Source organism: Anolis sagrei, chromosome 2 (assembly GCF_037176765.1).
Source record: "Anolis sagrei isolate rAnoSag1 chromosome 2, rAnoSag1.mat, whole genome shotgun sequence".
Taxonomy (NCBI): domain Eukaryota; kingdom Metazoa; phylum Chordata; class Lepidosauria; order Squamata; family Dactyloidae; genus Anolis; species Anolis sagrei.
The window spans coordinates 156,093,067-156,110,905 of record NC_090022.1 but is presented as its reverse complement, the minus strand read 5'-3'; the positions used below and the strand labels follow the sequence as shown (position 1 = coordinate 156,110,905).

The following is a 17,839-nucleotide window of genomic DNA, read 5'->3' as shown; positions in this document are numbered from 1 at the left end:
CTGCTGCTTTGCCTACAATATCAATGATTAATTATTTTTAAATGGGCAACTTCCTGGCAATTTACAGTATATAACAATCACTTCCAAGCAAGCAGCAAGGCTACTAGTGAGGATAGCTGTGTACTGCCTCCAGTGTTACTATGCTTTGGCCATTAGCTTGAGAATTGGATTGGATGAGAATTACACCCCTCATGTCCTGCCTGTCGGTTTCCCAGATACAATCCTCTTTGGTTACTGGGAAAATAGAAAACTGGGTCTGTTACACTTTGGCCCAATCCAGCAGGGGGTGCAACTGTACTGTCGAACGAATGCAGTTTGATACTACTTTATCTGCAATGGCTCAATGCTGTGGAATCCTGGGAGTTACAGTTTGGGAAGGTCCCAGCATTCTTTGGCAGAGAAGGCTGAAGACCTTGTAAAACAACAACTCCTATGATTTCATAGGATTGGGTCATAATAGTGATGTCAAACTGTATTCATTTGACAGTGCAAATGCACCCAAGGTCATTTTTCTTAACAGGTTAGGAAAGATTTGTGAACAAGAAGAGAACTGTTTCTTTTTGTGTATTAGTCTCACTAAAAGACCCACACAAGTGCATATGGATCAACAATAGCTGGCAACTTTCACATGCAAAGTTTCAAAGACATAGTCCTGTTACTCTGAATCAAAATCTGAAGGGATCTTGTAGCACCTTCCTGAGAAAACGAAGTTAGGAACATAATCTCTGGAGCAGATCTACTCTGACTAATAATCTTCTGGGATATGGGTCACACAGAGTCTCCCCCAGCTGATAAGACAGCCACCCTAACTGTCACTTGCCACCCTGTGTTCTCTGAATGTGCCACTGTTTCTATCTGTCTGCCCTTTTACCCACTACTACCTTCCTAAAGCACCCATCACACTGAATAAAGTCACTATAGGGAATGGCCGACAGGTAGAATTTGCATTTGTGTGTGTGTCAGGAGTGACTTGAGAAATTGCAAGGCACTTCTGGTGAGAAAATTGGTCATCTGCAAGGACGTCGCCCAGGGGATGCCCAGATTTTTTGATGTTTTACTACCTTTGTGGGAGGTTTCTCTCATGTCCCTGCATGCGGAGCTGGAGCTAACAGAGGAAACTCAACCTGCATTGCAGCTGGAGACTGCTGTGACAGCCCAAGTGTGGGAAACATAGGATGGTGTGGAAACAGCTAGACAGTCCCGTTCTGGAACCACCCCAACTATTCAGACGATCCGAAAGCCATGAGATTGTCCAAATTCTGGTCCAAATTCTCCATGCGGCATTTGATTAATGTGGGTCAAGATGGCCTTGCTCTGTGTAACCCTGGATCAGCTCCATGCGGCATTTGGTTACCATGTAGCTGCTCCAGCCCTACACCAACCTAAGCAGTCAGTGTAGATTTCATAGATTTCAGTGTATTCATAGAAATAAGTCTATTTTATCAATTGCATGTGATAGGGTGCATTAATATCTATGAAAGCTTATGCTATCAACTTCTTTCTCTCAGTTATGCTCAAAGATACAAAAAGATCTCCTGGCACAGCACGTGCTTTCACAACTCACAGGGCATTCATTTGAAATATATCCAGCCTCTTCAGCTATTGGAAGTAGTGTATGACACATTAATAGAAACCCACATCAATCTCCAAGAATACAATTAAAAATTCATAACTACAACAAAATGAAAAATGCAAGCTTTAGCATTGCCTTTGCTTGTAAGTGATTCTTCCTAATTACAAAATAAGAAATCAGATTTGACTGATGTGCCTGCATGGTAAAGTATCTGTTAAATAAAAGTTACACTTGGTATTTGTAGATGTGCCTCTGGAAGACTGCTATATTCAGAAAGGCCCTAGGACTGTCTACTTAACACAGGTACTGTCTGCCTGGAGGAATGAATTTGGACACAGTTCAATGGGATTTTATGAGCAAGTGAACAGAAGGGGCTACAATAAGCCTCTTTTTATCACAGCTGGCTTTGCTCAGAGGCTCTGAGTGGACTGTCATATGGCCTTTGGCAGCACAGAGGTGTTCATTCCTATACGGGAAGAGATATTTTGCCTGGCTCTCTAATAAGTTTTATTTTTAAAACATTAAAAATAGATACAAACTTCACTCTGCCTATTTTAAAAGTCAGCCAATGATTTGCCAGCCTCAGCCAACCTTCCCCCCACCAGCCCAGGAAAGGAAAAGGTAGTATTTATAGGTCCAAAACAGGAAATAACATTCATTCCAGAAAGAACCACTTCCTATTTCTTTTGTTAACAGGCATATTTTGTATTACAGGTTGACAGAAAAAATTGAGGAGCACCAATCACATCTGACAGGTAGTCGGAATCAGAGAATGCACATATAGGATCATAATGCATCTTGCAGTCTGCCATAGCTTTCTAATTATTTGAAAACAATTTAATGGAATATATTAAAGCAGCAATATTGTATAGGCATTGCTAATCAAATATTAAAAGACATTCTTACTTAATATGTTGCTACTGCTCTATCACTTTCTACACTATCGCTCTTCAGAATAGCATGAGAAATATTCCTATCAGACTCTTTTCATATGATGTATTTGATAAATTATTAGAAATGTATAATATTAACTCACAGTAAACAAGAAATGTAAAAATGCTTCTATAACCTAAAAATCAACCTTAAATAAGTCACATAAACATGTTCAGGACAAAGGATTTCCCCCAGGCAGAAAGCAGCCAGGCTTTGAAGCTGCAAGGCTATTAAATGCCAATCAAAGTGCCAATTGCAACATTCACATCAACCCAGTCTATACGATAAAAGCAGATTTAGTCTATGAAAGAAGTGTTAGCCTTCAGGATGCCACAAGGATATCCATGTTTCTGGCATGGATATACAAGTATACCTCGGTTAATGAAGTACTGTAGACTTTTTGATGACCGGGACAGTTTTAAATGGTGTATTTTAATATCAAGGTAAATGTTTTTAATGTTTATGTATGCGTATATGAATTCTTGTCCCAGCATTACATATTTGCTGTATATATACTGTGCTCCACCCTGAGTCCCCTACGGGGTGAGAAGGGAGGAATATAAATATTTTAAATAAATTTAATTTTTTTTCTTAGCAATTACTTCATTAACATAGAATTCAGTACCAGATGCAGATATAACATGGAAAAATAGGGACAGGTTTCTATGTCATGAATAAGAAAGAACAGCTCAATATGCTTCAGCAGACACTTTATCCCAAATGGTATCCAAATATTAACTGAAAAACTGCCAAGTAAGCCTTATATAAGTAAACAAAAAATGCTCTGAAACTTCTCAACAGCACTTGAAGCCGCCCTCCAAAATGTGCACTGAACAGCATTAAAAGTAAAGGTAAAGGTTTCCCCTTGACATTGAGTCTAGTTGAGTCCAACTCTGGAGGATGGTGCTCATCTCCATTTCTAAGCCAAAGAACCAGCATTGCCCATAGATGCCTCCTAGGACATATGGCCAGCATGACTGCATGGAATGCCGTTACCTTCCCGCCGAAGCGGTACCTATCGATCTACTCACATTTGCATGTTTTTGAACTGCTAGGTTGGCAGAAGCTGGGTCTAGTAACTGGAGCTCACCCCAGCTTGCGCATTTGAAGTGCCAACCTTCCGGTCAGTAAGTTCTGCAGCTTAGTGGTTTAACCCACTGTGGCTCACTGAACAGCATTATATGAGTCTATACTCACCTTATAATGCAGCTTCAAACTGCATTATATGGCATTATAGATGGGGCCTAAGTCTACAATCCAAGCTGAAACAGTAGAAGACAAGAGGAAAGGAGAAAAAAAAATGAAAGGGAACAAAGAGAGTCCTGTGTAATGTGTGTGTCTGCGCATATGCACCTTCAAGTCACCTATCAAACATATGGTGAATTCATGAATTTAATACAGCTTTCTTAGACAAGGAATTCTCAGAAGTGGTTTTGCTTTTCCTTCATCCTAAAAATAGCCTACTGCACTTGATATTCACTGGTGGTCTCTCATCCAAGTACGACCCAGAGCTAACCCTGCTTAGCTTTCAAAAGCAGACAGGATTTGATGTCTTTAGGATAAACCTGGATCCAAATATCATTTGATCACCAAGATCACTTTCTCCTTCTGTGTGTCTAACAGGAACAACCTAAATGACTGGACTGCTGTTAGTTCTCCAGGCTGTATAGCCATGTTTCAAAAGCATTCTCTCCTGACATTTTGCCCACATCTATAGCAGCCCCCGGTAGCGCAGTGGGTTAAAGTACTGAGCTGCTGAGCTTGTTGACTGAAAGGTCACAGGTTCGATTCCAGGGAGCAGCGTGAGCTTCCGCTGTCAGCTCCAGCTTCTGCCAACCTAGCAGTTCAAAAACATTCAAATGTGAGTAAATCAATAGGTATCGCTCCAGCCGAAAGGTAACGGCGCTCCATGCAGTCATGCTGGCCACATGACCTTGGAGGTGTCTACGGACAATGCCAGCTCTTCAGCTTAAAAATGGAAATGAGCACCAACCCCCAGAGTCAGACACGACTGGACTTAATGTCAGGGGAAAACCTTTACCTAATCTATAGCAGGTATCCTCAAAGGTTGAGATGTCCTCTCAACCTCTGAGGATGCCTGTCATAGATGTGGGTGAAACGTCAGGAGAGAATGCTTCTGGGACATGGCCATACGACCCGGAAAACTCACAGCAGTCCAGTGATTCCCGGCCATGAAAGCCTTCAACCCCAGAATTTAAATGATGTTCCATGGTGATACAAGCCAAAGGGCAAGGACAGGAGAACCACATATGCTATTCTGAGAAAAGTCAAGATAAAAATATAATAAATAATGAGGAAAAAAAGACTGCATTGCAACTTAAGTTTCTCAGACTTGCTAGGTAACATTGCTACGCATAGTGAATGACCCTGCTGGTTAAGGAGCTGCTCTTTGTCCATTTTGGGGCAACTTGGAGGAATCAGATTAACACTAAGAAAAGCAACAGGTGGCCACACATTTTAATGGCCAAGTAATCAGGAGATAATGAGCCCTCATTAACACATTTTACCTTCTGGCTATCATTCTGGGCCTTTGCTCTATAGGAAATGAAATGGGAGTTTCAAAGTCACATACTCAGGTTGACAGGAAGGCAAGCTCTTGCCACAAGCTGTTGCCCATGAATATTATAATACAGGGCCAGCCAAAGTTTAGTACTTCTAACTCTTATTTCCTTCAGTTAAGCAGCTATACAAATACCATGACTACGAATAAAGTTCCTCAAGTAAACCAAGACTTTAAAAAAACGATTTGTCACCAAAGTATATGAAACAATGTCAAACTACAAAACCTACAAAATGAAAGTGTACATTTCCCTGTAGTAAGAAAAAAGTCAGAATAAAGGGACACCATCCAATCAAAGACACTTTTAAATTCAGTTATATGGATGAGACAGTCTGAAACTGCTATCAAATCATTTTTCCTCGGATAATGTAAATCCATCATTGAAGGTCTAGCTTCTATATTAAAACATGATGCCATCTGGCAAAGTGGAGTCTAGAGGTCACATTACAAAATTGATAGCAAAACAAGTATCAAGTTTTTGGTCAAACAGCAATCACATCCAAAACTTTATGCAGTTTGTAGAGTGTTCACATATCCAAACAGCATTCTGAGTTACTGTGGGGAAAAAACCTAATTCCCATTAATGAGAATTTATTAAGTTTTTGTGTGTGTGTGTGTGTCAGGAGCGACTTGTGAAACTGCAAATCGCTTCTGATGTGATGTGTTCTGAAGGATGTTGCCCGGGGGGATGTCCGGATGTTTTACAATCCTGTGGGAGGGTTCTCTCATGTCCCCGCATGAGAAGCTGGAGCTGACAGATGGGAGCTCACTCATCACCCTAAATTCAAACCGCCAACCTTTCCTGCTGGCACAAGCGTTTAACCCATTGCACCATCAGGGGCTCCTTTTATTAGTTAGATCTGCAGTATTCAATTGGAGTGGTGGTATGGGTTATTCAGACAAGGACAAACTTTGGCCCTCCAGGTGTTTTGGACTTCAACCCCCACAATTCCTAACAGCCAGTAGGCTGTTAGGAATCGTGGAAGTTGAAGTCCAAAACACTTGGAGGGCTAAAGTTTGCCATGCCTGGGTTATCTCAACATTCCTTTCAGAATCCCCATTATATTACATCACTACTATCCCCAAAATAGTCCCCTATGATTTTTGTTCCTGGGTTATAAATGTCATTTCCTAAGTTGATCATAAAAACATGGGGAAAAAAATTATTCAACATTCAGCTGAGAACTCAAGATCCCTTAAGTCATGGATAGGAAGCCAGTGGGTTTCATGAGTTCCATTAAGGATCCAACCAACCCAAAAAAAACCATCAAGTAACCCTAAGAATTCTTAGCAGATGTTGGCTTCCCTGTCAAGATCCTCAATGTCTTGAACTCAAAAGGAATTCTATCCAGTCTAAATAACTGTTAATGTCATTAAGAATCTGGTAATGTATACACTTATAAAAGAAACATGAATTAATGCATGTACACTTCCTGTGTTTTCTTTATTCATTGCCTTTCAGATGTTCTCCAGAGACACAGTCAAAGAAAGCATGGTAAACTGAGTGGCAGAGTGTATTACTCTCATAATGCATTTAGTAGTGGCCCTACATCTTTTGAAATAAGTCGTGGTAAGATCCCATCGAAAGAAAACTTTACTAGATGTTATATGATGTTTAATTTATTGTTATAATGCCATTGTTTTAATTGTTTTTAACTGTTTTATTATGTTTTAAGCATTTAATTTTGCTATTGTGAACCGCTCTGAGTCGCCCAAGGGCTGAGAAGAGCGGTATACAAATATGGTAAGTAAATAAATAGATAGACAGATAGATAGATAGATAGATAGATAGATAGATAGATGTTACTGGTTATATCATCTAACCACCATACAACATACACAGGAAAAGTGCTACAGCATCTGACATACTTACAATTACAGGATTTCGGTTGATAGATTACAAATTCTAACTGACCTATCTGATACCAGGGATCATGGGCATTGTAGCCTAAGACCTGAAAAACCAAGTGTTCCCAATTTCTGTTTTAGATCCTTCTCCATCTGGTTTGTGGATACAAAATTTGATCACCCTAGTGCTTCACAAGTTAGTAGCTCTGCTGGTCCTATAAACATATTCTTGGATATGAGTATGTGTTCCTTCTACTCTCATATGATATCTAAACTCTACTTGAAACTGGAGGAGCTTATCCAAAACTATGCATCTAGTAGAACCAGAATTCTGATTTACTTCCCCATTCCACCAAATTCCAGGCAAGCTATGAAAGCCATAAACCAAAGAAGAGATGTAAAGGAAGAATCTGAAGCTTAAATTGGGCTAGAGTGTCCTATTTGGAAGTCACACTCTCTCATGGACACTGGCACACAGTTTTGAGTGTTCCCCTGACAACATTAATTTATCAGGAATTCTCTCCAACTGACAAGTTAGCACACCTGGTACAAACAGCTGTGGCCTTTCCTGAAGAAGACTGTGCTTGCTGCATTTACACAAGCCTTGAGAACATCTGGATCAGATGGTATGGTATTCCATTAAGGGAGCTGTCCCTTGAAAAGCGTGTGGAAATGACAAATAGCATGAAATGCTGGAATAGCCGGTTACTGGCATTTATCACTGTTTTCATACCATGCTCATATGAGCTGCATTGAGTTCTGAATTTGTTCTTTTCCCAATGACTCTTAAAGATCTACTACAACCTTATTTTTCCCAGTTAGTCTCAAGGGTGCTACAATATCCCTTTGTATACTTTAAAGCCCTGAACAATTTGAAATAAAGTTTCATCCTAAATAATTATATCTGTATCAATCAACCAGATGAAGGCATCAGGACATCATGATGTAAATATCTGTCTGAAACATACATTTACGGGCATTTTCTACAGCTTAGAATAGACACATTGAATGCAACTTAATGAGAATTAATAGCAACTAGCTGTCATGAAAAGCAATGAAACAGAACATACAACCAGCTGAAATTCTATTGATTACAGAGGGAATATAGCCATATATCTTGTGTAAACTTTTCAAGGAGTTACATTATATTCTGTGGGAGTCCCCTTTGAATACATGTGCGAACGATGTATCTGTTAGTTATAGCTATCTTCTACTAAGACAGCCCACTGCTTATTTCAGTGGCATCTTCTTATAATTATCAATCACGTTTCCAGCTAAATCACCCAAAAAAGGATTAAGTTACCTGGGGAGCAGTGTGTGTGTTGTGTCTGGTAAGCATTTTTTCTCCAACGTGCCAAGGACCATCACACTTGTGCCTGTTGATTACAACTGTTTCTTTCTCTTCTGGAAGCTTGTCTGCAGCCAATAGCTTACAAACTGGGAGTGATCCATGGACCACTCACTACCATAAATATCACTGTTTACTGAGATTGGGGTGTCTATTAATTATAGTTGACTTAAAAGTTTTTTATGTCACTTTGACTGATAAATCCGCACCGAAGAAAGCAGTACTTGATACAACTGAGTCTTTTTTCTGGATTTTGCTTTACATTGGCTAGATACTTGTCTGAAATGCTTCACAGTCCCTCATACAATTTGGTTGCTTATCTATCACACACAGGAGTCAAATCAGGCACAAGAAGCATGTGCAAGGAATGTAGCCATTTTTTTTTCTCATTAGCACAGAGGAAAAAAATTGGCAAACATTTAAAAGGCACTGACTTCCAAATAGGTGTATGTAAGGTTATAGCATTACAATACTTTCATTGGCATGGCTTATTCAAAGCTCTTCAGGAAAAAGGCTGTCGCTCCTTACATTGCAAAATATGTTACTGGCTTCAGAAGATATCCCACACAAAGGCATCTTCAAGGCAACATCTTACTATGAACACTACTCAGAAGTTTCGTTGCATTCAGTGGCACTTTAATCCCTACTTCAGACTACAGTTCTACAAGCTCACTTGGAAACAAGCTACAATTGGTTCATCAGGATACTACCTGGTGACCATCCCTTAAGGTAAGGGTGTATTTTGTCAATTTCAAAATGAACTCTGTCATGCACCCCTGAGTGTTTTAATATACTGGGAATTGTGAGTGTTTCTGGGATATGAGATCAGAGCGACCATCCACAGAACAATCTGCTAAATTTCTATCAGTGGCATAAATCCAACTGCAAGTCCCAACATTCCTTTAATCAATGGAAACTGATGAAACGTGTGTAAAACTCATCTGTTCAACCCAACCGACCCCCTTCAGCAGAATCTAACAATTGGATTTCGCTCAGTATGTTTTGACAACCTGACTTGAAACAGACAGAGTACCGATTTCTGCCAGATAAGATTTCTCAGCAGCCTGCAGGGAGACTTCTAAGGGAGGGAGAAAGAAGAAGGAAAGGAAGGAAAGCTTTAGCGGAGTTAAACCTTGCCATTCTTGAAGGCGTGCAAGAGCAAATGCCTCTCATAATAGGAAGAGGAGGCAGAACAAACACAGCAAATGAAGCCTTGATGAAGGGTATTTGGGAGGCAAGAATCTCCTGACCGTCTGCCTCCCTCCCCTCCCGGCAGGATGCTGGAGGCACCAGCAAAGGAGTGAGAAGTGTCAAGAGTAAACAAAGCTGCAAAAGCAGTGGACCCAAACAAACAGCAGGCTGGCACCTCCACTGAACCTTATCTCCTTTCCCTGCTGGATCTCATTAAAGGCACTCTAAATCCCATCAAGGGCTAATTTACACCCCGCCCCCGCTCCTCCTTCAGAAGAAGCCAGTCTCCTTCCCATCCCCACAGCCCACCCTCCAACCACCAGAAAGGTGTGGCCCTCAAGAGGCATGGAGTCAGACTCAACTTTGAGATCTGTCTGTTGAGGTCTGGGGCAAATGGGAAAATACTGCCCAGCTTTAGCATCACCACTGTGGCCCCTGTCCAAGAGCAAAACCCACTTCAAAGGTCCCTTCCACACAGTTGTATAAAATCCACAGTGAACTGGATTATATGGCAGTGTGGACTCAGATAACCCAGTCCAAAGCAGATATTGTTGATTACTTGCCTTGATATTCTGGGTTATATTGCTGGGTGGAAATGCCCTAAGGCAGGGGTCCTCAAACTAAGGCCCAGGGGCCAGATGCGGCCCTCCAAGGTCATTTACCCAGTCCTCACTCAGGGTCAACCTAAGTCTGAAATCACTTGAAAGCACACAACAACAACAATCCTATCTCATTAGCCAAAAGCAGGCTCACACTTCCCATTGAAATACTAATAAGTTTATATTTGTTAGAATTATTCTTCATTTTAATTATTGTATTGTTTTAAGTGGTTTTTGCACTACAAATAAGATATGTGCAGTGTGCATAGGAATTCATTCATTTTTTCAAATTATAATCCGGCCCTCCAAGAGTTTAAGGGTCTGTGACCAGGCCCTCTGTTTAAAAAGTTTGAGGACCCCTGCCCTAAGGCATTTATACATAGCTGTATAAAATCCACCTTATATGCTTTAAACTGGATTATATGGCAGTGTAGGCTCAAATAATCCAGTTCAAAGCAGATATGAATTATTTGCTTTGATAACCTGGATTATATGGCAGTTAAGAAGGGGCCTTAGAAGCAAGTCCTCAGAGAGCCAGTTCCCAAAGATGCGGGAGCAAGGGAAACTAAAAAGCACCCAGTCCCCTTCTACACTGCCATATAAAATCCAGATTGTCAAAGCAGATAATCCACATTACCTGCTTTGAACTGGATTACATGAGTCTCCACTGCCTTATAATTTAGTTCAAAGCAGATAATCTGGATTTTATATGGCAGTGTAGAAGACGCCTCAAATGTACCAACTGGGCTAGTGGTGACATCCTAGAAGGGAAGCCCCATGGCAATGACACATGAAGGATTCGCTGGGTGCCAGGCAGGATGATGATAACTCTTATAATTATTAACTTTATGTCTATCTTGCTTTTCTCCCCTATAGGGATGAGTCAGGAGTCATTTCCTCAGAGACTACTGCTGAGTTTTGAAGGATTAAGCTAAAGACTTCTCTGGGCTGCTGTGAGTTTTTTAAGCTATAATATAACAACAACAACAACAATAATAACAACTTTATTTATAACCCACCCTATCTCCCCAGGGGGACTCAGGGTAGTTTCCAAAAAAGATGGGAAACATTCAATGCCATAATGAACAGTAGAAACAAAGCAAAACAAAACAGTAAACAAATATATCATAGCCATGTTCCATATAGCCTGAAAACTGCAGCATTCTCTCCTGACATTTTGCCTGCATTTGTGGCAGGCATCTCTGAGGTTTATTTAGAGGTCTGTTGGAAATGGGGCAAGTGGGGTCTGTAGAATGTCTGTTTGAGACAAGTGTGAATGTTGCAATTGGCCCAATTGATTAGCATTGAAAGGCCTTGCAGCTTCAAAGCCTGGTTGTTGCTACCTGGGGGCATCCTTTGTTTGGGAGGTGTTAACTGGCACTTGATTGTTAACTGTCTTGAATTTCCCTGTTTCTGGGGGGGGGGGTTCTTTATTTGCTGTCCATTTGGTGTTTTTTTTAATACTGGTAGCCTGATTTTGGTTATTTTCATGGGTTCCTCCTTTCTGTTGAAATTGTCTGCATGCATGTAGATTTCAAGGGCTTCTCTGTGCAGTCTGATATGATTGTCTGGGTGGGTCCAACATTTCTGTATTCTCAAATAATACTCTGTGTCCGGGTTGGTTCATCCAAGTGCTCTGCTATATCTGACTCCTCTGATTGAATTACTGCCCAACACCTACCAAACAAAGGATGCCCCCAGGCAGCAACAGGCAGGCTTTTAAGCTGCAAGGCTTTTCAATGCTAATGAAGCTTGCCAATTGCAACAGTCACACTTGCCTCAAAGAGACAAGGCTTATTTCTCCCTCCCTGGACATTCCACAGACCTCACTTGCCTCATTCCCAATAGACCTCACAAACTGAGGGTGCCTGCCATAGATGAAGATGAAATGTCAGGAGAGAATGCTACTGGAACAAAGCTATACAGTATTAAAAACTCACAGAAACCCAGTGATTCTGGACATGACAGCCTTCGACAATACATTAAAGATTTATCAGCATGAGGCTTAACTGTGGCTTGACTCAGCCAGGGAAGCCCACTGAGGTGACTCGCACACCCTTCGCCTCAAGTCTCATCCAGGAAACTCCTCAAGAGGTTCACTTTTGGGTTGCCAGAAGTTAGGAACCTCACCACCAGCAGCTTCTAGTTCTATCTCTTGGGGCTCACTTTGGAAGGTGCCTCCTGTCCTCATGGGTCTGGGGGAGGAGATAGTCTCGTGGAGGGTGTTTCAAAGTCCTGTCTGTCCCCTTTAACAATAAAATGACTGACTCCTAAGCCCGTAGCTAAGGGGGCAGTTTAGGGGTTCGAATCACCCCTGAATTTTTTTCAGGTAAAAAACCTGGTTTACTCATGAATGTTAACTGGTTAACTAAATCCCACAATATAGCAAAAATTAGAGTCCTTCCAGAACTACAAGAATGATCTCAACCAAATTTTGACTATTCACACGATCATTACCTACCTTTCTACCAATTTACATGGGAATAGCAGCAATAGCTGACATAGTGGAAGTGACCAAGATGGTCTACCTGAAGCCAGCAGGCAAAGTCTAAGGTGTGGGATGGGGGACGGGGAGGGAACGGGATTGACCTGAATTACAGGTGAAAACTAAAGAAACTGGAAACGGAGGTGTCTCCCAATGGTTCATCTAATCCAAGCCTTGCCAAACAAAACAATGGAACAGAAGCAAAGGCAAGAAGCTGTGTCATTGTGTGACTTTGGAGTAGGACGCGGAACAATGGCTTCAAACTACAAGAAAGGAGATTCCATCTGAACACTAGGGAGAACTTCCTGAATGTGAGAGCCGTTCAGCAACTCTCTGCCCCGGAGTGTGGTGGCGGCTCCTTCTTTGGAAGCTTTTAAACAGAGGCTGGATAGCCATCTGTCAGGGGTGCTTTGAATGCAATATTCCTGCTTCTAGGCAGGGGGTTGGACTGGATGGCCCATGAGGTCTCTTCCAACTCTATGATTCTATGATTCTATATGAACAAGACAGCTTCTGATGACCAAGTGAAAACTCAGTTAGTGCAAAATCCACAAACTTCATTGCCAGGATATGTATTTCCTATAGATAAGAAGAGGCATCTAAGGGCCCTTCCACACAGCCCTATATCCCAGAATATCAAGGCAGGAAATCCCACAGGATGTGGTTACACTCCCCCTGAAAGACTGTTTGCAGCTTGGGACAAAGGCTCCTGGATCCATCTCTTCAAATGTCATCCCAGGTAGATGCTACTATCAGCTTCGGCTGATCCACCAGCTGCGCCCCTTCCTGGATTTGGAGGACCTGAAGATGGTAGTGTATGCACTGCTAACCCCAAGGTTGGACTTCTGCAATGTGCTTCACATTGGGCTACCCTTGTACCAAGTTCCGAAACTCCAACTAGTTCAAAAGACGGCAGCCAGATTGGTTACGGGAACATCTAGGAGTGAGCATATCACACCTATCCTAGTCACTCCACTAGCTGCCATTGAGTTTCAGGGAAAAGTACAAGGTGATGGTTTTGACCTTTAAACCCCTACATGGTTTGGGTCCAGGTTACTGAAAGGATCACCTTCTCTTATACAATCTGCCACACACACTTTGGTCTTCTGGGGAGTGTCTGCTCCAACCAACCCGACTGGCAACTGTCACCCAGAGGACCTTTTCATCAGCTGCCCCATGAATGTGGGACTAGAAGAACTCCGGCAGCTAAATCAGCTGTGGGAACTTAAGACACAAGCGAAGACCTGTCTAACTACCCAGACAGATTTTAATCATAAACATGAACTGTAATGCAAGTCCAAATGTGTTTCATCTCTGTTTTGTCTGTTTCAATATGTCCTTCATGGAGATACGTTTTGGGATGGAACTTTGATGGAGATGCCTTTGAGTGTTTGTAATATATTTGCTCTGTGTATGTATTCTGAAGTTTTGTAACCCACCTCTAGCTGTGAGGTAGGAAATATTATTATTAGTATGGCCATGTTCCAGAAGCATTCTCTCCTGACATTTTGCCCACATCTATGCCAGCAATCCTGTTGGAAACTAGTCAAGCAGGGTTTATATATCTGTGGAATGTCCAGGGTGGGAGAAAGAACTCTTGTCTGTTGGAGGCAAGTGCAAATGTGACAATTGGCCGCCTTAATTTGCACTGAATGGGATTGCAGCTTCAAATCTTGGCTGATTCCTGCCGGGGGGGGGGGGGGAATCCTTTTGTTGGGAGTCATTAGCCAGCAAGTGTAAATGTTGCAATTGGCCACCTTGATGAGCACTGAATAGCCTTGCAACTTCAAGGCCTGGCTGCTTCCTGTCTATTATTATTATTAATTAAATTTATAATATACTAGCCATCCCCACGCGTTGCTGTGGCCCAGTCTGTGTATATGTGTTTTGTGGGTATATATGCATATGTGTGTGTATATATTTGTGTATATGTGTATAGATGTGTGTTTGCTTACATATATATATGTAGTTTTGCGTATGCATTGTAATGTTGTTTCTGTTTTTTAGTGTTTAAAGTCCCCTCTGCTATGTTTTTCAGTGTTTTTATGAGTGATGGTCACTTGTTGCCCTGATAGGTCACAATTGTTTTTTGGTCACAATTGTTTTTTGAGTTATGTTAATCCCACAAACGAACATTACATTTTTATTTATACAGAAAATTATTATAATTTATTATTATTCATGTCAGGGCCATCTGAGATCTCCAGATGAGGAGACACTGGGCCTTTCCACACAGCCCTATGTCCCAGAAGATCAAGGCAGAAGAAAATCCCGCAATATCTGCTTTGAATTGGGATATCTGGGAACCCTTCCACACGGCCCTATATATCCCAAAAGATCAAGGCAGAAAATCCCACACTATCTGCTTTGAAGTGGGTTATTCGAGTCCACACTTTCAGGTTATCTGAAAGAAAAACCAGGAAAATAAGACTGACTGTAAATAGAAGGTCATCTTTTTGCCATGTTTTTTTTTTACTCCTGCTGTATTTTGAAATGGTCACATGACTGGTCAGATAAATAAATAAATATAATTATTATCACTCAGATAATGGTGGGTTTTCCAGCCATGGTATTCTGGGATATAGGGCTGTCTGGAAGGGCCCTGGGTCCACACTGACATAGAATCATAGAGTTGGAAGAGACCTCATGGGCCATCCAGTCCAACCCCCTGCCAAGAAGCAGGAAAATTGCATTCAAATCAGCCCCGACAGATGGCCATACAGCCTCTGTTTAAAACAGTGTTTCTCAACCTGGGGGTCGGGACCCCTGGAGGGATCGCAAGGGGGTGTCAGAGGGGTCACCAAGCCCATAAAAAACTGTATTTTCTGTTGGTCATGGAGGTTCTGTGTGGGAGGTTTGGTCCAATTCTGTTATTAGTGGGGTTTGGAAAGCTCTTTGATTGTAGGTGAACTAGAAATCTCAGCAATTACAACTCCCAAATGTCAAGGTCTGTTTTCCCCAAACTCCACCAGTGTACACATTTGGGCATATTGAATATTCATGCCAAGTTTGGTCCAGAGCCATCATTGTTTGAGTCCACAGTCCTCTCTGGATGTCAGTGAACTACAACTCCAAAACCCAAGGTTAGTCCCCACCAAACCCTTCCAGTATTTTCTGATGGTCATGGGAGTTCTGTGTGCCAAGTTTGGTTCAATTCCATAGTTGGTGCTCTTTGATTGTAGGTGAACTATAAATCCCAGCAACTACAACTCCCAAATGACAAAATCAATCCCCCTCTCCAACCCCACCGGTATTCTAATTTGGGCGTATCGGGTAAATTTTGTCCAGTGAATCCATCCTGCATATCAGATATTTATATTACGATTGATAACGATAGCAAAACGGTATGAAGTAGCCACAAAATTAATTCATAGAATCATAGAATCATAGAATCAAAGAGTTGGGAGAGACCTCATGGGCCATCCAGTCCAACCCCCTGCCAAGAAGCAGGAACACTGCATTCAAATCACCCCTGACAGATGGCCATCCAGCCTCTGTTTAAAAGCTTCCAAAGAAGGAGCCTCCACCACACTCTGGGGCAGAGAGTTCCACTGCTGAACGGCTCTCACAGTCAGGAAGTTCTTCCTCATGTTCAGATGGAATCTCCTCTCTTGTAGTTTGAAGCCATTGTTCCGCGTCCTAGTCTCCAAGGAAGCAGAAAACAAGCTTGCTCCCTCCTCCCTGTGGCTTCCTTTCACATATTTATACATGGCTATCATATCCCCTCTCAGCCTTCTCTTCTTCAGGCTAAACATGCCCAGCTCCTTAAGCCGCTCCTCATAGGGCTTGTTCTCCAGACCTTTTATCATTTTAGTCGCCTTCCTCTGGACACATTCCAGCTTGTCAATATCTCTCTTGAATTGTGGTGCCCAGAATTGGACACAATATTCCAGGTGTGGTCTAACCAAAGCAGAATAGAGGGGTAGCATTACTTCCCTGGACCTAGACACTATGCTCCTATTGATGCAGGCCAAAATCCCATTGGCTTTTTTTGGGCGTACATTGTTGGCTCATGTTTAACTTGTTGTCCAGGAGGACTCCAAGATCTTTTTCACACGTACTGCTCTCTTGTATGGTTGGGGGTCACCACAACATGAGGAACTGTATTAAGGGGTCAAGACATTAGGAAGGTTGAGAAACACTGGTTTAAAAGCTCCCAAAGAAGGAGCCTCCACTACACTCCTGAGGCAGAGAGTTCCACTGCTGAACGGCCCTCACAGACAGGAAGTTCTTCCTTATGTTCAGGTGGAATCTCCTTTCCTGTAGTTTGAAGCCATTGTTCCATTACGTCCTAGTCCATATATTCCAGTTCAAAGCAGATAATGTGGGATTGGGATTTTAGTCAGCTGTGTGGAAGAGACCACTGACCTGAAAAGTCATATTTGGTGCCTCCCTTCCCCTCCTCCTCCTCCTCCCTGCTGATAATCCGACCCGCGCGCAACTCCAGACCAACTTTTCCCCTCAAAGTGGAAACTCCACTCTGGAGGCGCGCGGCGTGCTGTGCCTGGTTTCAAAAAGCAGGCGCGACAAAGGCGGGAGAAGGGGCTTCTTCTTCAACAACCCCCCCTCCCCAGCCTCTTCCTCCGCCGCGAACTTACTTACTTTCCTGTGGAGCTGGCAGCCGGCGGGCTCCGGGCTCTGCTTGGCTCCGGGCAGCAAGAGGAGGAGGACGAAGACGAGGCAGGAGCCTTGCCGCCCCTCCGCCGCCACTACCATCCTCCCCGAGCAGAGCAGAGCAGCAGAAAGGGCGGGGAAGAGGCTGCCTCCCTCCCTCTTCTCTCTCTCTCTCTCTCTTTCTCACTCGCCTCAGACTCTTCGGAGCGCGAGGTGAGGCTTCCCCCTGTTTTTAAAGAGCCCACGGTGGCTGGTTGCGCTCTCGCCTCAATATCCCACGCCCCCCCCCCCTCTTCCCCGCCGCCCTTTCTGCTCTGCCTCAGGCGGCCCAATCCCCACTCGCCCCAGAGCCGAGCCTTCCAGGCGCTGCCCCCTCCCCTTAAAGGCTCCCCGGGACACAGGAGAGAGAGAGAGAGAGAGAGGCAGCGGGGGATGGAAGGAAGGAGGGGCCCTCAGCTCCTCGCCCTTTGACCCGGGCTCCCTTTAGCCTCCCCACGTTTAGCAATAGCCACCCGAAGGGATGGGAGGAGAAGAGCCCTCGCCTCCTCCTGCCAGGGATTCGGGGTTCTTCTGGGGCCCTTCCATGGCTGCTGTATCCGACTGGATGAGAGCTAACAAATTGAAATTGAATCCAGACAAGACAGAGGTCCTACTGGTCAGTCGTAAG

The 17,839-nt window shown here is 42.9% G+C and overlaps 1 protein-coding gene across 3 annotated transcripts in view; it reads right to left on the bottom strand.

Moving 5' to 3' along the window:
- LOC132768093 (metalloprotease TIKI1) overlaps positions 1-17,443 on the bottom strand; it is a 74,962-nt gene extending 57,519 nt beyond the window's left edge. For all 3 annotated transcript variants that reach the window (XM_060763697.2, XM_060763698.2, XM_060763699.2), the window contains exon 1: positions 17,161-17,443. In XM_060763697.2, the coding sequence (XP_060619680.2) occupies positions 17,161-17,274 (114 nt within the window). In that variant the 5' untranslated portion in view covers positions 17,275-17,443. The remainder of the gene's footprint in view (positions 1-17,160) is intronic.
- Positions 17,444-17,839: the final 396 nt, after the last annotated feature.